The sequence below is a fragment of the Coffea eugenioides genome, chromosome 4 (genome assembly GCF_003713205.1).
Source record: "Coffea eugenioides isolate CCC68of chromosome 4, Ceug_1.0, whole genome shotgun sequence".
NCBI lineage: Eukaryota > Viridiplantae > Streptophyta > Magnoliopsida > Gentianales > Rubiaceae > Coffea > Coffea eugenioides.
In genome coordinates this window covers 8,186,056-8,206,791 of record NC_040038.1, presented here as the reverse complement: position 1 = coordinate 8,206,791, position 20,736 = coordinate 8,186,056, and the positions used below count along the sequence as shown (strand labels likewise).

Below are 20,736 nucleotides of genomic sequence, written 5' to 3'. Positions count from 1 at the left end.
GATTTGCTAATATATAGTTGATGAGTGTAACTTTTCTAATGAGATAGCAATACAGTTGATGAGTGCAAATATTTCTTGCTTCTATGGATAAAGTATACATTTGGAGCCATCTTTAATACATTGGCATATAGTCATTCCAATCTATTTCCCTTGCATCCTGGGAAAAGTGGGCATGAATGAATGTGAGTTTGATATTGTGATTGCACATTCTCACCTCTATCTTGTAGACATTAGTTGCAAGACCTGGTGAGGATTGTTTTGAAATTGTTTAACGTAGGTCATTGGTTTCACATCTAAAATTTTTCTTCTTCATGAAAAAATAAATTTGAGCAGCCACATATCGTTCACGTCAACTACCATTTAATCCTCAATTCCTTCTTCTATTGTATAAGCCTCAGATTCCACAGATGTAACTGTAAAAGTCTCAGATCCCAGAACTTCAGTTTCCATAGACTTGATCATAGAATACTCGTATTTCAAGATCTCAGTTTCTAAATGAGGAACAAAAATCTTAGAATCCTTTTTGGGGCATGATAATGCCATTAACGCAACGACAACAGATCTCATGCTCGGCCTTGATTCAGGTTTTTTATGCGTGCAAAGTTTGGCTAGCTGAAACATCTGCAATTAACCGAATTGTTTTCTTTAAGAAACTAAAGACACAGTTGCAAGAGGACAAGTGCTTAAGTTGTCATGTACTAATATTTACCTTGCTGACTGATTCGATTGGGTAATTATCCCCAAGTCTCGGGTCAACCAGTTTGCGAAGATCATCATTTGAATCCGGTAGTATTGGAACTTGTTCAAACTGTCATATGAGCAACAAAATTATTAGGTCCTCAGAAACTGAAATTTACAAGCCAACAAATAGCCACTAAGTAAATTTAAAGTCTTGGAAGCTATCCGTATTTCTTAAGAGTTTGCGGATACAAATACGAAAATCTCTCAAAACAAGTCGTGTGTAGTTTAGCATAGAATCTTCCTTTTTTTTTAATATCTAACTTTAGTGCATATAGCAATCGAATTTGCCTCCTTATGCATATAAACTTACCAAACCAACAAGGCCCTTAGTATCAGTAGTAGAGCATCCATCAACTACAGCTGCCTTAGCCGAAATTAGTTCATAAAGCATAACACCAAAGGCATAGACATCGACTTTAGGAGAAACAGTACCACAATTGGCATACCTGCACAAAAGTAGAATGAAGGTTGTTATTGCTTCATGCCATGTACATCACATAAAACCAGCAAGAATTCCATCCATCAAAAGTGACTGGCTTGCTGTAGAGAGAAAAAAAAAAGGGGGGGCTTATTGTTTCTCTACGTGAAAAGCATCATAGAGAATCCAATAGCCAATAGAACTATTAAAAATGCAAAGATTAGACTGGCAGGACCGGTGCAAAAGTTGTGTCTTGACATATTAAAAAATCTATACAAGGAAGTTGGAACCCTTTCACTTTTCATGCCTAACAATTTAAATATGGCTTGAATCTGATATATATAGCATCATTTTCATATCGACAATTAGCAAGTAATGGTTATAATAAATCCATTAAAAAGGAAATAAACAAAAAGTTTTGCTGCTACCAAGCCATACTTTTAATTACTTTTCCTGAGTAAAAGCAAAACGTATAAGCTCAAAACAAAGACTCATGTTCTGCACATAATGGAACATTGCATACACTTCGCCTTAATTGTCCATAACTCGAAAAAGTGGATCCGAGGGCTGCCTGTCTAGAGCATCATAAGGAGAGAACATATGAATTTCAAGATTCTTTTGTTATGGCATTAATAAGAACGAGTTTTTTTTTTTTTTTTTACAGTCCTCCAAACCAAGTCAATTTCGGTCATGGAAACTAAAGGCACAAGCAGCAAGGGACCAACCCAAAGAAAAGGAGACTTTTGTGCCAAAAATTTCTCCAGCTTGACGAATGAGTTTAATTGAGAATTTCAAACCCAACAAATTATCTATCAGATCAGGCCCAAGCTATCCCAAGTCCCAAGTAGACACTTTAAACAGTTTCCTACTTCCAGTATTTTTAGCACATTTACTTGAAGGACTAGGACTCTTCTAGTTAGACAATAATGGAGAAGTTTGTTTTTATTTATGTGCCTTGGTGATTTAACATAGGAAACTAGTTCATGTCATTAAATATAATCAACTAGTGGCAGACACGGAGCTAATTGTGATGTTTTGCAAAGATAACATTAGTTGTCAGGTTTGGACTGATAACAATTGTCCTAAGGAATGGTTCCTTACGTTTACTACTATATCATTCTGGAATCAGAACTATTTACTTCACGAAGTTTCTAAAGGCAGATTCTATAATCCTAGACATATAGATTGCAGTCCTGCTAGACTTTTAATTGATGCTTTATTTGAAGCAAGGAAACACGTCTATGAATGGTTATGTGCAGGAACTCCCTGAGTTGTTTATCAAAATAAAGTTCTTGAAGGTCCTCAGAAGAGGAATACTGTATTTAAAGCTAATTTGAAGGATGAAATGAGGAACAAGTTACAGAAAAAAGTTTATATTGCACAAAGTGGGTTTTGGGCAAGTGTTGATGCTGGCCTGCAATTGGGACATCACAAATTCTCTGTGTTCGTCTGACTAGATATATATAGTCATCAGAATTAGAGCACATAATGGACTTCATATTTCTGTGTTCGTCTGACTAGCTTATAAATATACTCCAAGCCTTGTTCTCTTCCTTCACATCAGGAAAGAACAAGGAATACATGCACACATCTCCGGGAGCTGACAAAACCTTGAAACGATACTACATTTGGGGAATGACTAACACAAAGAAGTCAAAACTTTCTCATTCTCCTTAGCACTGGAAATTCCCGGGAAGAGTAGAACAAACAAGAGAAGACGTGAATGGACAAACAGTTACCTTGTTCACTATAGGCTTTGATGACTCTTCTGAAGAAGGGAACTCATAGGATAAGGAAACACCAGAGATAGATTTAACAGGGTGAAATATGTTCAGTTTGCAATCTAGCATAATATACGCCAAACTTGGTTAAAATTATCTAGAAATTGATGGATCAAGGAATTTCAACTCGAAAAAGAAATTATCTGCAAGCATTTAAGTAACAGATTTCACTACAAATTCTTTGCAAAACCTAATATTGACATAGCAATGACACAGTTACGTTAACAGTAGTACTAAATTAACTAATCAAAACTTACTCTGGTGCCATGTAGCCAAACGTACCCACGAGATGTGATTGCAAAGATGAACCTCCGACCTCAGCCAATTTTGCTAAACCAAAATCTGCAACCTGCAAAACAAACAATTTAAGCCAAAAATTTGGAGATTCTTTACATGATTCATCATACAACTAGGACCAGGTGATACTACCTTGGCACGAAAATCTTTATCTATCAAAATGTTTGCTGATTTAATGTCACGGTGGATGTAGGCAGGAATAGTGTGCTCATGAATGTACTCAAGACCTCTTGCTGAATCCACTGCAATCTGCACCCTACTTGACCATGACAGTGTGTCGCACCCTAGAACAATCCAGATATCTTAAGAAACACTCACACTGCTAAGAAGAATTACTGTCTCTGCACAACCATGCTTCAAACTTGTGATTCCAATATGGAATGCTAGAAAAATAAAAAACTGATGATGTATTCCAAAAATTGTGAGTAACAAGATGGACGGGTAAAAGGAACTGAAGGAGTTTATAAAGATGTAGAATAATAAATATAGATTGACATTACTGTTCCCTAGTTTTTTGTATCAGTTCCATGTTGGTCCTCATGCTTTGATTTTGAAACTCGTTTAATTTCTTATGTTTATTAGGCTGTGCTATGTATTGACAGTTAACATTTGGCACCATAACAAATACACTCTTCTTGTCTAATTGACATATTCTGCTCCTGCCAAACTTTACTTATATAGCCACAGTATGAAAAAGAAAAGGTGATTTTGTCAGTAAGAAACATTAAACACCTAAAACATCGTACTTCTATCTTAAGATGTAGGTACTAATTTGAGTACTAATCCAGCTCATGAAGAATGCATCAACCTCAATGAAATGCGGCAATGCGAATAAAGGCAGATTATGCTTGTAACTTTAATGTGACATACAGTTTATTTTATGATATTCACGTATAGTGAATGACCTAAAAAAATGCATGGATGTTTACAGATGAAATAAGATGACAAAACATTAAGGAAAAGTTTGTAAATATGACAGACTTTTTGTCATTGGAAATGATGCCAGTCAGACAAATTGATTTCATGACAAAACAAGAGATACATTCCCACCTAGCCCCTGCCCATTCCCTTCCTCCTTCGTCTCCCTTCAATCAGAAACTTTTCAAGACTCGTGCACTTGCGATAGATCCGGCTTGGCAAAGGCCTGCCTTGGGGTTTTGCTACTCCATAGAAAAATAGTGCAACTATGAAAGTGCAAGTATGAAAATAGGAGAAACACAGAGCCACCCATGCAGCCTACTTAACAAGTCCTTGGGAATTCTTGCATAATAATCACCGTGTCAGAATTAGCTAGAATGGTGGCAATTATCTTTAAACAATGATCATGACTCCAAATACGAATTGCTAGCTTACCTGATCCTCGAAGATGCTGGCTCAAGTTTCCATTGTCAATGTACTCATATACAAGAAAAAGGGAACCCTTCACACAATATCCAATTAAGCGCACCTGTTTTTCTCACAAACGATTAGTATCAAATGCCAAAAGCACCAATAGTATCAGCTTATATTGAAAAGACAATTAAAAAATAGCACATATCTAAGGTATGACCTTACAACAAAGTTCTAATTTCTTCAGTCCATTATTAACAGAAAGATATCATAATACTAAGATTTTAAAGACAAACCAAGCTACAAATGAGTTTTAGCAGCATTGTGTGTATAGTTGTTTGTCTAAATAAAACTTCCTGAAAGTTGATAATGCTTGTCTAAGCCCTCACTAATTTATGTATAAAATTATAATTGTTAATGTAATCCAAACAGAATAGCTACCAGAAGGTAATAACAGGCGAATTGCATTGCAGATTGAATGCAAGACAATCAAGAAAATAGCTTAAGGAGGTAGTTGTGGTAGATGCTTTAATCTTTAGGTTGGATAAAATAATTTTAATTTGTGCGGTAAAAGTTTTCTGTTAAATAAAAATTTGTTGACCAAGGGATACACATTGAATAGATTTGTTCAAATACCATGATTACAGGACTGCAGTAGGGTCTGATGTCTTAGCCTTATTGACATATATTCTAGGTTCAATTATAAAGAGAAAACCTACGAATCACAATAATTAACTAAATCATCAGGCTCGTTGAAGTGTGATCGTGAGCTTTGTCTGCTTTCACTCTTGTTTGCATGTGTGTTTATATCAACCATAAGCAACAGAACCACTGCTGTATAATTTAGCAAACATTTAGACCAACAGTCGTGGGTATTTTCCTAGTTAGAATGAGCTAATTGTGACTAGGAAAATACACAAAACTCTTGGTCAAATTTTGCTTAAAGTCCATAGCTGTACTTCTACTGCTTATGATTTATTAACAGAAAATAAGCGCATAACTGAATTTGCAGAGAATTGTTTGCCTTCTTCATTAAAGTTCATGATGGAAAGAAATCCATTAGAAAAGAAATCCGTTAGATGCATGCATTTCAATACAGAGTCTATGGAAAATGCTGAAATGGAGAAAACATATGGTATTGAAATCTTTCAAATCGAGAATAGACGGGATGTTAAGATGAGAGCAAATTACACTTTATCCCCCTGTGGTATAGCTAATGTTCATATAACCCCCTCTAGTTTTAAAAAGGGAAAATCGTCCAAAACGTCCCTCACATTTTGTAAAATGACTTTTTTCGTCCCTCACTTTTAAAGGTGTAATTTTATGTCCCTTACATATTCACATCGGTCAAATTTAGTCCCTAACTAGGTTTCCGATCATTTTTTGGCCGGAAGCTATCACGTGCAAGGCACGTGATCATTTTTTAAGGGTAAATTTGTCAAATTATAGTTTACATAATCTAATTTATAGTCCTCCATATTTTATAAAACAAATTTTTTCGTCCCTCACATTTTATAAAATAATTTTTTCATCCCTCACATTTCACAAAATGAATTTCTCCATCTTTCACATTTCAAAAAATGAATATTTCCATCCCTCACTAATTATGTCTGTGAGGGAATCCCTAAAAAAAAAATGTGTGTGAATACATTTTGTTTAAACACATGTATATGTCTATTTGATTTTGCTTAATAATACGAATAGCATAAATATATGTATGTGTCTATTTGATTTCACTTAACAATATGAATACCATATATTATACGTGATCATTTGATTTCATCTGGTATTGGCTAGTAAAAAATCTTGCGTTCATTGTCAAATTAGCCAATAAAGCTATTTTCGGTCAAAATACAATAAGAATATGCAAATTAAGGTTTTATAGGTAAATATTAGTCATAATCATATAAAAAGAGAAGATTGCCTACAAGTTGGGCCCAATTACATACATGTATTTATGCTATTATTATTAAGCAAAATCAAATAGACATATACATGTGTTTAAAAACAATGTATTCACACACATAATTAGTGAGAAATGAAAAATTCATTTTTTGAAATGTGAGGGATGGAGAAATTCATTTTGTGAAATGTGAGGGATGAAAAAAATCATTCTATAAAATGTGAGGGATGAAAAAATTTATTTTATAAAATGTGAAGGACTATAGATTATATTATGTAAAATATAATTTGGCAAATTTACCCTTAAAAAATGATCACGTGCCTTGCACATGATGGATTCCGGCCAAAAAATGATCGGAAACCTAGTCAGGGACTAAATTTGATCGATATGAATATGTAAGGGACATAAAATTACACTTTTAAAAGTGAGGGACGAAAAAAGTCATTTTACAAAATGTGAGGGACATTTTGGACGATTTTCCCTTTTAAAAATTATATATAACCCCCTTATAATTTGGATAAAAGTGTTAAAATGACAGAAATGATTATCTGTAACGGAATCTATGAAAATGTCAAAATTACCCTTGTTTAAAAACTAAAATGAAGTTTTTTACATACTAAAACGTAATATGCAGGATACTCTAACCCCGTATGATTTTACATTTTATCATATAATTCCCTTATACTTTAGTGCCTTAACATATAACCCCCTTATGATTTTCAATATATATACATAACTCCCCTGTGGTTAATAAATAATTTTTAACTTTACATAGGGGTATTTTTGATAACTTAATTGATTCCATTATGGATTGCAAATTCTGTCACTTTGCCACTTTAATCCAGACTATGAGGGGTTATATATAGTTTTTGAAATCATAGGAGGGTTATGTAATAAAGCACTAAATCACAGGGGGGTAAGTAGTAATTTGTCCTTAAAATAAATACTACATGAGTGAAAGTGGTATAATTTCTACACGTACAAATCAGAAAATCAACAGCTAAGTAAAACACATCCAAGAAGCATAAGATAGTTTATTACCAGGTTTTGATGATGTACATGTGTTAAAACCCTAAGTTCAGCAACAAATTCTCTTTTTGCTTTCAAGTCCATTTTCTTGATTGCCGCTTTCTGCACCACAGTTGGGTGTTAGGAAAAATACAATACATACAGTCATCATAAAGAAACCTAAAATAAGAAAAAAAAACCAACTTTGTTTTGGCACATGTACAACAATGGACAAAAATAAGGCAAGGGTTACCCGAAATTGGTATATATGAGATGTTAAATTGTGTACCACTGACAATAAAATGCTAGAAAAAGCGTAGGAAATCAGTAATTCAGAGACATGTTCGATATAATTCGAGAATTCTCTAAATAACATGACGAAGCTACTCAAGTATGAACAAAAAGACATGGATCCTTGTTCGCATCAATCTTGAAGAAAAAAAAAAGTTTAGTCCTGAAGTAGAATTTCATGGTGCTCATATTACCAGTTTAAACTCTAACATTCTTTCTTTACATGTTGCAGTAAATATATGCAAAAATTAGGCAGTCAAAAAGCGTCATAATCAGCTACCATGTTACAACAGAATATCTTGTCAGTAACTTCTCACGGCCAACCTAGGATGACTTGAGGTAAAACACCATATAGCCCATAACCTATCTTAAGGCTCAGCTAATGTATCTATTAGGCCACTTTTAAAAGACAAGAAAATCATGTAATGCCTTGGTTGCTTATTCTTCTATAAACATTGGAGACATAAAACAAAGAAGCAAAAAAATATATATTTTTTGTATTGCTTCGCGGGAGCGAGGCAGGGATGGTTGATCTATTAATCGTTCGTGAACAATGTAACATTTTTTGAATGTTTTATAACTTTATGTAAACTTATTATACATCCTTACAACAGAGGTATGATATTTTGTACTATTTATGTAGATCCCATATGTAATAATTGTGTCTCTGTTGTTAAATTGGGAAAATTGTCCAAAACGTCCTTCACATTTTGTAAAATGACTTTTTTCGTCCCTCACTTTTAAAAGTGTAATTTTATGTCCCTTACATATTCATATCGGTCAAATTTAGTCCCTAACTAGGTTTCCGATCATTTTTTGGCCGGAATCCATCACGTGCAAGGCACGTGATCATTTTTGAATGGTAAATTTGTCAAATTATATTTTACATAATCTGATATATAGTCCTCGACATTTTATAAAGCAAATATTTTCATCCCTCACATTTTATAAAATGATTTTTTTCATCCCTCACATTTCACAAAATGAATTTCTCCATCCCTCACATTTCAAAAAATGAATATTTCCATCCCTCACTAATTATGTATGTGAGGGAAACCCTAAAAAAAAATTGTGTGTGAATACATTTTGTTTAAACACGTGTATATGTCTATTTGATTTTGCTTAATAATACGAATAGCATAAATATATATATGTGTCTATTTGATTTCGCTTAACAATACGAATACCATATATTATACATGATCATTTGATTTCATCTGGTATTAGCTAGTAAATAATCTTGCATTCATTGTCAAGTTGGCCAATAAAGCTATTTTCGGTCAAAATACAATAAGAATATGCAAATTAAGGTTCTATTGATAAATATTAGTCATAATCATATAAAAAGAGAAGATAGCCCACAAGTTGGACCCAATTACATACATGTGTTTATACTATTATTATAAGCAAAATCAAATAGACATATACATGTGTTTAAAAAAATGTATTCACACACATAATTAGTGAGGGATGGAAATATTCATTTTTTGAAATGTGAGGGATGGAGAAATTCATTTTGTGAAATGTGAGGGATGAAAAAAATTATTTTATAAAATGTGAGGGACGAAAAATTTTTTTTTATAAAATGTCGAGGACTATAGATCAGATTATGTAAAATATAATTTGACAAATTTACCCTTTAAAAATGATCACGTGCCTTGCACGTGATGGATTCCGGCCAAAAAATGATCGGAAACCTAGTTAGGGACTAAATTTGACCGATGTGAATATGTAAGGGACATTAAATTGCACTTTTAAAAGTGAGGGACGAAAAAAGTCATTTTACAAAATGTGAGGGACGTTTTGGACGATTTTCCCTGTTAAATTTTACAAGTAATTCACATAGAATTACACCTTATTCAAAAAATGTTATAGTGTTCAGAACGGTTGTTACTGACAACTATTTGTGCCCTTGGTCCTTGTTTAATGGATCATACCTATTTATGGCATGCTCTCCTCCACCCTATGTGGTCCGCCTACTACCTCCCCTACTCCCTACAGTTGTCCGATTCCAAGGAAAAAAAAATCTGGTTGCTTCCCCAATGCCATCCCCAACTCTGTAGAACTGAATAAACAGCACACTAGGGATCTGTTTGATAACATAAAAAAGTGTTGAAACTGAACTTTGTCAGATATTCAGATATTTTGAATATTTGATAAATGAAAATCCATCCGCTGAACTTGTTAAGCACTGATATTTTTTTCAGCACAAGAATCCTAACTGAATGCATAATTCCGATAACAATCAATAGAATTACTTTAACTACCTTATATTATCTATCAAATCTACCCTTGTTTGTTAATTATGTTCAAAATTCTTATTTAATTAAACAATATGATATTCTCTATCTAACGATTTTTTGTTTCTCTTTTTTAATGATTTTCACATTTTCTCCATACTCCTCATATAACATATTTGATCTTTTATATTAATTTGATTTAAAAATAAATATTATCATTTTCACACCTAACAATTTTAAACTAATTAAATCATAGGTTCTATTTTTTTTTTTGAATGAAAAGATATAAGAGCAAAATTATCAAATTAAACTTATTAAACATTCAGTTATAAATATTTATCAAACAGTATAAATAAGATTAGCATTAAAATGCAGACATTCATATCTTTCTTTTCAGTGATTAAAATTTAGCAAATTAATTGTTTCAGTATTCAGATTTCAGAATTCAGATTCAGTTTTTTCAAACGAAACCTAGGAAAGTGTCACAAATAAAAACAACCCAAAGCCTGGTGAACTCCATTCCCACACTAATCTGTAATCTCCTGCCTCCAACAGATCACTATTCCACATCCACCAGCATGTGGCTGGAACCATATCACCAAGCACCACTTTCCCCACTCCCCTCCATCTGCCCAAAGCCCACTTCCCCACATCTCAACTCTACGCCATCCTAGGCCTCCTTCCATCTAGTCACTCAACTACTGTTCTTGTTCCATTTTTCCCACCTTTCCTACCGGCAACTATTTAGAGAAGATTGAGAAAATTGAAAAAATAAAGAGAGAGAGGGAGAGAGGAGATTGTAATCAAGTGTTTGCCCTTCGTTGAATGTTTAGACAAAAATCATGCTGCTATTATGTGGTGTTTTCCAATCTTGCAAGGCTTAAAACTAACAGGAAAACCAAGGGACACAAAGGTGTTTTACCCCTAATTATTTATGCTAATGGTGGATAGGGCAACTCATAAGGCATCTGCTAGCAAATGCTGATTCCATGTTAGAAATTGTCACTGATCATCATTGACCTTACCTAGTTAAGGAGTTCAACCTTTCTTTAAAGCTTGTCAATTGTCAAACTAGAAGATATGAACTGAGTGCCATTTCATGAATAAAGAACAAAAGAAATATTGTAACAACTAGGGCTGTGGGTGTGAATTTTAGGGAAATAAGGCATCCCTAAATTCAGCATGATGTGGCTGATAGAAACGAAGCTAGCCCTTTCAGTTGGAGGTCAAGGAGATAGGATCTCAGCCTGTCTTCTAAAAAGATGTGTGTGAGAAAGAAACCCTGAATTCTTTAAATAAACAAAATTTCATGTCAAGGAATCAAAAGCTCCACCATAAGTATCTTTTAGAGATAGAGTGGTTTGCACGGGTCTGACTTCTACTGTCCTATGTACATGATAACAAAAATTTGAAGGTAAAGAAAAATTAATTGCAAAAAATAAAAATAAAAATAAAAAAGCAAACTGGTGCGAAAAGAAGATCTGATTTCATACTCTACCCTTTTTTTTATTTTGATATAATCAACTTGCTTTTATGGGGAAATCAAATGAACATAACCAGATTATCCTCGAGGGGAGCTCATTCCCCATACAGCTTACCATTCAAGATCAAGTGAAAAATCTCACTCTGATTCAGTAACCAAGGAACTTAACTAAGAAAGAACAAGAATGTGTGCAAGCAATTTCATCTTTCCTTATGCTGCTGTATAGAGAAAGAGATCAACAAACCTCGCCGCCAAGCTCAGCATAATAAACAGAGCCAAAGCCGCCTTCGCCTATCTTGTTAGCCAAACTGAAACCTTTAGTAGCTATTGCAAGCTCTTCATACGAGAACTCAAAAGATCTCTCAACAACTACTCCACCAAGGCCTGGAGAAGCCCTTTTAGCATCATTAGCAGCCTCTGGAGCTTTAGCTGCAGTATCTTCAGGGTTTCAACCAATGAAGAGAAGAAGAGGATCAACGGAGTCATACAACCAGCATAGAGGGAATACTGTACGGGAAAGAAACACTTAAAATACGCAAATGCTTCTGGATTAGTGAACATAATTCAGTAAGCGTACACGTCTCACTCTGTTGAATTTAAATAATATGAAATACGTGCTCTCCAATATTGTGTAGCAAATGTAAAAGAATATTGAAACTAATTCAGAAGAATGAATATCTTATCATGGGAATATAACACATAATTATGCTATATCATACTCCCCACAAAAAGAAAATTAGATGTCACCTGCATCAGATAACAGTTGCCAAAACTGTCTGGCCCCATTCAAATTAACTAGGATCGTGACATGCAAATGGCAAAAAAGAAATAAAATCTGCAAAAAATTACACAACATCCATGCAAGGTCTGTGTGTGCAGACTACGAAATTCCATCACGTTTGCAAGCTCCACAGTTTGGCTAAAATGACTTCTGGCTCAAGCATATTAAATTACAGAAACCCGAAACAGTAATTTTTTTTCTACCTGAGATAGTTTGACGAAATAAGTTCTAAGAACTATGTCATCATTTTGCAGAAAGAAATCTATGCAGCAGAGTGGTCTATAAAATCTATGTCATCATCACTGTTATATGTAGTTCAGTGAACAATTTCCCGTAAAATATTACAATATACCTACAAATTATAGTTCTCTAGTATAATGCCCTTGTCCCACCCCTTTAAATCTGTTAGCTTGGATTTCCCCTGCTACAAATAATGGTATTAAGTGAATCCTAAGATCAACGGAAAGGCTTCTAAAAATGATAATATTAAGTGAATCATAAGATTTAATACGAAAGAAAAAGAAATGCTCTATAAATAAATGGAGAATTCAAGCTTCTAATATTAGAATCAATAACAAGTACATCAATAATTTCAAAAAGCATCTTAAATTTGCAGATTAAACTTAGAGAGAGAGAGAGAGACCAGAAGCAGGTTGCTCAAATTGATCTTTAAGTGATATTTTCTCTGCCTTCCTCTTTCTGTAAACAACAAGATACCCGCAAGCTGCAAAAAACAACACTCCAACTACTGCAAGAGATATCCCAGAGATAGCCCCACCTGACAATCCTGATCCTAAGGTAGCAAAAGCCAGGATTAACTAGATGTCAAAAATTCCAACGTCAATCCTCAAGTACATGCGGTAATTGGAAATCGATAAAGGTAAAATGAACCAATATGTGAAGATTGAACCACCTGTACGTGCAGCATAGTATGGAATAATATATTGAATTAACATAATAAGTATTTGGAAATATATTTGATTTTAGGGCAAATTACATTTTACCCCATGTGGTTTAGCATTTTTTTACATAACCCCCTTATAGTTTCAAAAATTATACATAACCCTCTCATGGTTTGAATTAAAGTGTCAAAGTGACGGAAATAGTTATTCGTAACGGAATTTCTAAAAATGTCTAAATTACTCTTATAAATACATGACACCTGAATCCCGTATGATTTTTATATTTTACCATATAACCCCTTTATGGTTTAATATTTTACCATATAACCCGCTTATGATTTTTAAAATATACACATAACCCCCCTAGTTAATAAATAATTTTTAACTTTACATAAGGGTATTTTTGACATTTTAGGTGACTCCGTTAAGAATGATCATTCTCGTCACTTTGACACTTTAATCCAAGTCATGAGGGGATTATGTATAGCTTTTGAAACTATAAGGGTTATGTAAAAAAATGCTAAATCACAGGGGGGTAAAGTGGAATTTGCCCTTGATTTTAACATGATAAATATTTGGAAATATAGATAATGAAGTTTAGTTCGAAAACCTCAATGCTACCTTGACGCAGAAGCCGATAGTTTCCACTTAGATCTGCATAAGAGTCGAATGTTTAGCTAACACATTTTGAAGTCACCGTAAAATTACAATTTGAACTACAGCTACAACTCTTCAAGTGACAAACAAGAATATATGGTAGCATGATTTGAGATGGTACCAAAAGTCTAACACATTGAAATGCAGCAGACCCATTCATTTACATATAAACTAAACAAAGTACAAAATATATTCTATGATCCATGTGTATTCAATAGATAATGGGCTATCTCATATTAGCTCATCAAACATATCAAACGTCATAGAATTATCAGACAGTAATTCTATCAATTGCCGTGTCACAATGACTTGTACACTGAAACGTTAACATTTTCCCCTTGAAATGTCCCCCGTTAAGATTTGCCATCATTCTATTAAATCTCCACATCATTGGCACCAGGATCTGTGATACATATTTATTCATGGGGTAAGGGTAAAACTAAATTCTACAAAATGGTGTTGTAGTTTCTAGCATTTTTGTGGTAAAGTCATTTTCAACCTCTAGAAACTAGACAACACAACAAACATTCACATGTGGTATTAAATAGAACATTCACACACTTGAAACCGGGTGCTCTGTCCTATAGTAATAAAAGTCTGGGACCCAGATAATATGACTATAAAATAAAGTGATATTGGAAAAGTTTCTATTTTTTTTCAGAGGAAAAGTTTCTATTTGGTCCTTTGAAATACTCTGAAAGTATCAATTTGGTCCCTAACACAAAATCTCAATTTAAATTAAAGACTTCAGTTTAGTCATATAAAGCGAGAAGATTTTTTAATTTAGTCTTCCAAATATATAATACTAAAAAATATAGATTAAATCTTATATACACTGTCAGTATAAATTCACTTTAGATAGATGTTATAGAAAGTTTACAACTTTATCAAAATCATTTTATTTTTAATAAACTACTTCTAAAAATAAACCTAGTATATTTCACGAATAATTCTGCAAAAGATTTGTTCTTCTCTTCTAATTTCCTACCTTCTAGCATCTACATCTTCTATTTGACTTTTGCATTATCCAAACCACTAATAGATCTCAACCATCATTGTTTCATAATTAAAATAAGAATAAAAGATTTTTTTTTCAATATGGAGGAACTAATGTAAACTAAGAAAATTTTGGGAAAAATTTTTGGATCTAGGGAGGCATGAAATCATGGATCATGTATGGAAAAAAAAAACTTTCTCTTCAAGCTATGGAAAGATATGCATCTTTGTAATTAGATGTAGAGAAAGAAAATTTTGAGGATTTACAAAGGCGTGAATTTTGAGATTTGAATTGGGACAAGTGATTTTCACTTCAATTCACCATGCAAGATAAGTGGAAACAGATTGCAGAAAGTGAAAAAGTAAATACATTTATTGAGTAAAAGCATGAAAACAAAGGCAATGGATGGATAGACTTGTAGGTTTTTCTCAAAATTGATTCTTCAGTTTCATGAGTTTTCATAGTTTTAGTTGAGATAAAGCTCTAATTTTATTAAATTATTGATTTTTTTTTGTTTGTATTAACTCTATTTAATTAATTTCTATGTAATTTAATACTTTTGGAAAATTATTGCTTGCATCATAAACACGTTTTTTAATCACTTTTTATATCACATATATCACATCAAAAGAAAGCTATAGTATTTTTTAAAATATTATCCCAAAAAATTTCCTATCCAAATTAGCCATTCCAAGGCTTTGATGCGCTACCGTTCAAGCCACACTTATATCTTTCAAGACCTCCCACTTATAAAAAAGAAAAAAACACTTATATTTTTCATTAATGAAAGAAGCTAAACTTAGTTACCCAACAAGTTACGCACCTTCATTAATGAGTTGGCATACAATACTTAACCATTAGTATAAAATGAGTTTACACTAACATTATTTAAAAGATTTATTCAAAACTATATGGATAAAAGACTGACCATTGTCCTTTTCTTTCTTTTGTTTCTTTATTTGTTTTTGGGCGGGAGAGGGGGGGTTGGTACAATTAGGGGTGGCAATGGGGTGGGGACCGCCCCGTTGCCTATTAATTCCCCCCGCCCCCGCCCCGTTTCCCCTGCAGGGGCACCCGTGAGATTAAAAAAATTTATTATATAATTTCATTATAATTAAATTTGAGCAAATAATCAAGTACTAAAATATCAACATATCAGCAAATTATTGTTCATTGTAACTTCACAATTGAAACTCATAAAAATAATTAATCAAAAGTTTTTTGAATACAATCTAATATGATAAAACAAATATAACTAAAATAATCAAGTTTTTACTTTTGATACAAATACAATCACTAAATTATTATTGTATTTTTTTAGAAAAAAGTGTTATTATATTAAGTGTAGTTAGGAATTTAATATAAATGTATTAATAAATTTAGTATAAACAATTAATAATTTTTATTAATAGACATGTATAATTAGTAGTATAATTAATAATATCATCAGATATATAATTATACATATATATATATATCTTTTTTTTTCAAACGGGCCACCCCCGCCCGCCCCGCCCCGCCCCAATACCGTTGCCATCCCTATACAATGCCATCTCTTAGTCAAGTTGAACTAATTCAGCCAGTAAGTTTTATTGAGTTTTGCCAATGTGATACAATGCCCGAAATTGAATTTGATTCCGTTCCATGACTTGTAGATGCTACAACGGAAGGACAATTAAACACTCAAGTAAATTAACACTTTGTGGATTTGCACAGGAAAAAGAAATGTTGCACATGACTGAGTAGATAAAATTAATCCAATTCGATAACATCTAATTGTAAAAGCTTACCTTTTGCAGGGATGAACAACAGACCACTCCCAGAAGTAAAATTTGCCGTTGGATTAAACCTGCTGATCAAATCAGCACTCAAATTATTAGCAGAAGCTACAGACTCCAAAGTATCCCCAACCTCTATCGGCCAAGTTATGAACAACCCATAATCCTTTGAAATCGCCTTATTCCCGCAAGAACAATTCACAGTAACATTCAGAACTCCAGCATCTGGGATATTATTCTCCGGATAACTATTAAACCTCCGCAACCAAGTGGTACTCGTTAAATTCGCGTAAAAGTGGGACGCAACTATATCATAAGTATCCCCCGATGAAACACTGTAATTGAAGACATGAGCTAGGAAATTCCCATTGATGCAGTCACAAGGAAATGGGATGTTTACTCTTGTCCCTGCTATGACTGTATCCCTGTCTGGGAGGGTAGCCGGGTTCCAGCTGAGGAGAGTGGAAACTGGGACGCTGAAAAGATCGGCGATTAAGGTTACGTTTGAACCTCTCCAGACGTCGTAGCTGGCTAAAGCTAAGTCACAGCCTTTGCTGCACTGGGAATTGACTTGACAAGTTTGCAGGGAGATTGAGACGACGAGAAAGAGCAAAAGGGCTGTAATTATTCTGGGTTTGATGAAGAATAACATCATGAAATTCGGATTTGGATTGAAAGCATGTGAGATTGGAGAAAGAGTGGTGCTGCGGCTACTGTTGCTTCTTGAGGACGCAGAGTGAGAAGGAGGCTGACAGATTTTTGCCAATTTGAATTGATATAGTTTAATCTATTCAGGTACGTTGACCTGTCTTTCGTTTTAAGGTTTTTCTCATGCTTTGACAGTTTGACTTTCATTAATTAGTTAACGTGTCTGTTTTATTTTAGGTCTTAGTTTTGGACCTATTTTTGGATCCAATCCGTTTGGTTGTATATATATATATACACCTTATATTTAGTCGATAAACTATTCTGATTAGAACCCTAATAAAATTTGATTTCTCCCAAAATTGGTTCTTGTGTTCTTATTTTGTTCACTTGTTTGTTGCATCTAACACAGTCAACTCGGTCAACAGTGGTCGATTCACTCTTTCTAGATTTTTCACTTTACATATTGTTTTTGGATAGTTTTTATTTACACAAAAATCATTTATTTGCATCAAAAATATATTTTCTAATATATCTTTTATATTTTCGATCATCTTTTATATTACATATATCATATCATAAAAAGTACTATAATAATTATTTAAAATAATATCTCAAACAAACTCTGAGAAGGGATATATATATATATATGGCGTTTTTTATTTGCCTTTCCCAAATTTATATTAGGAAAATTGACTTGCAACTTCTTGCAACGACTTCAAAGAAGTCAAAAGAAACTCCCATGACGCTTTTAGGATTGATTTCAGCATTAAGGAAAAAGAAGGTAACGACGGATTTGGATTTCTACAGTGGCATAAAAATTGTCTAAACCAAACATCTCTTGACCCAATCCTTCACTAGAGAGCCGGGGTGGATTTAAGGTAGGGGGCAGTGGGGCCTTAAATTCTTATAATACTTATATAATTTTGATATAATTTTAAGTATGTCCCAGAGTTTTTTTAAAAAGATTTGAAAGAATTACATAATTTTTTAAATTAGTTCATAAACTAAAATTCTAAAAAGATATGTGAGGCACAGATTTCACTTGAAATAAGTGACAAAAAAACGTTTTTATTTCAACTAGCAAGTACCAATTATATCATTCACTTTCTTGAGGCTCCACTCCCCAATTTCCCTTCCCTCCTCCGGTCCCCCATTTTCCCCCGACAACCAAGAGCCACTACCTTCCACAACCAAGCAGCTAGCTACTCTTTCTCTTGATCAATTCATCCAATCATTTCATTCACTCCTTTGTCTCCACTTTCCAATTTCCCTTCCCTCCACTGATCCCCCATTTTCCCTCCACAACTGAGAGCCACTCTTACTTCCACAACCAAGTTAGTTATCAAAATATAAAAACTTACCGTGAATAATTGTAAATAGTTTAGTTTATTTTTGAAATAAAATTATTATTACATTAATAATTTTAAATTTATCTTTTTATGTTTTTCATAGAATATATTCATCATTTGTACTTGTTGGTGAATTTTTTTTTTTTTTTGCTTAAAAAACTAGAAAAAGAGTAGGTAAAAAATTTTAATATTGCTTTTGCCCCCACTAAAAATTTTTTCTGGCTCCGCCACTGCTAGAGAATAACATATTCCTAAATCCGACACATCCCCAAGAAAATGCACCCAAAAGAAATGCTAAATGAAGAATAACGCTAAATAAGCTAAGTCAATGTAATATACGAACTCAAATCAGCTCCAAAACCATCGAGTATAGAAAATATTAGGAGGAACAAGTTATCATATTGGGACAATGGGAAGGAGAAGATAGACTCATACCTTGTTGTTAACTTTGAATGGATCAATCGTCTAGATCGATTGAACCAAGAATCGGATGAATGTCGAGATAGGTCAAACAAAACTTGTTCATTTTTGTTAATTAATTTTTCCTCGAATTCTCCTGACCTTGACTTGATATTCAAAGCTTTTGTAGTCTTCATTTTCAAAAGCACCGGATCAATTTTCAACGTGTGAATACGGGTTCCTGCCCAAATCATTCATCTTTCAAAGACGGCATATTTGTCAGCTCGTTCCCGCTTTTATGCATCTCAGATGAGGAAAAAAACAAAGTGCTTCTTCGATGTTGTTAGATAATTCTGTCTTATTTGAAACAGTTTATAATTTATATGGAACAGATTGATCCAAATCTACACTGAACCGACAAGGTGAAAAACGTTTGTTATTTGAGAACATTTATAATATTTTTATTCTTTTTTTGTAGGAATTTATAGTTCGACATCAATTAGCACATTTCTTGCATTAAATTTCACGCAGAAGCGTGTTTAAGGGATTGTTATACTAATAGTTCCCCAAAAACTAAGGAAAAGATGCTATGATTTTAACTTGGAAAGTCACAAGAATCAAAAGGAACTCGAGAGAAATTGATAAATACCAAGAAGAATTGATAATAATTGATGAATGTCTAAATAACAAGATCCTACTATGCCTATATTTATAATATAAGAGTCCTAAAGCAAAACTAAAAACCAAATAACATGGAAATCCTAAATCCTAAGTGAATTAGGAAGTAATATCAGAAAAGGAAACAAACAATGATAGATATTGTCAAAAGTTAACCGTATATGAAAATGTTCTTGGGTATCTTGGCACGCTGTTCCTTGTCTCAAAAGGATTGCTCAATTTGTTCCATATCAAAATTCATAAAGTTCAATCTTCTCTAGTCATCAAATCTATTTTGATTGACAAATATAAAACAGTAAATGTTGTTTACACTCCAACTATCACCTCTATCACTCCAACTACTGTTATGTTACTTGAATTTGAAACGTGCCTTTCATTGTCTGCTAGTTATGTTCCTTGAATTTGAGAATCGTTTGTTTCTTCTAGAGGTTTCTAGTGAGAATTTTCTATTTTTCCTAGAAATTTTAATGAGAATTTTCTATTTTTATCCTAATTTTGTTGTTTGATAAGAATTCATTTCACATCTGGTTGTCAGATCTGGAATTTTTTTGGGTCTTGGATCTATTTCAATAAATCTCATCATCATTATAGGAGTTTGAATCTATTGATTAGCAGATTTGGTGATTGAAACATGCACAGAATGGAATTGCAGCGACTTATTTTATTAAAAGGCAATTTGAAAATTTCTTATATTGTTCAAATCTATACAAAATCATTCTGTATCTACTGTTAAATTACAGATATGTTATTTCAACTGCATTTTTAACCTGGCACTATAGTAGAGATATAAATCAAATCATGTTGGACGATTTTTCATCTTAAGATATTTTCTTATGAATAAAGTGAGAAACTAGAAAGGAAAGAGGAAAACCCAAAATTAAAAAAATTGAAAAGCTAAAAAAATTATATTTTAGGAAAGTGATTTGAATATTTTTTAATCATTTAAGGAGAAAATAGATCTCTGCAATTCCTCTTTTTTAATTTCAATCATTAAGATGAAGATTTTTGTGGGAAAGAGGAAGAATTAAATAAAGAAGAAAGAGAAAAAGAAATAAA

General features: G+C 33.1%; 1 protein-coding gene across 1 annotated transcript; it reads right to left on the bottom strand.

The window, feature by feature from the left end:
- Positions 1-298: 298 nt before the first annotated feature.
- On the bottom strand, positions 299-17,267 carry LOC113768935 (lysM domain receptor-like kinase 3). The gene is made up of 11 exons (XM_027313436.1): positions 16,619-17,267; positions 13,785-13,828; positions 12,916-13,090; positions 11,736-11,920; positions 7,511-7,600; positions 4,591-4,684; positions 3,370-3,521; positions 3,198-3,289; positions 1,052-1,187; positions 710-808; positions 299-621 (listed from the first exon to the last, which is right to left on the bottom strand). Exons 1-11 carry the CDS (start codon positions 17,259-17,261, stop codon positions 361-363), a joined length of 1,971 nt encoding a protein of 656 aa, XP_027169237.1. The 5' UTR covers positions 17,262-17,267; the 3' UTR covers positions 299-360.
- Positions 17,268-20,736: the final 3,469 nt, after the last annotated feature.

Bases quoted from the DNA above. Each gene is read 5' to 3' on its own strand.
- LOC113768935 (XM_027313436.1), bottom strand. From the start codon at position 17,261: ATGATGTTATTCTTCATCAAACCCAGAATAATTACAGCCCTTTTGCTC. The intron at 3,522-4,590 runs GTAAGCTAGCAA...GGATTGTTCTAG, and splicing joins CCAGCATCTTCGAGGATCAG to GGTGCGACACACTGTCATGG. The intron at 809-1,051 runs GTAAGTTTATAT...CTCATATGACAG, and splicing joins CTAAGGGCCTTGTTGGTTTG to TTTGAACAAGTTCCAATACT.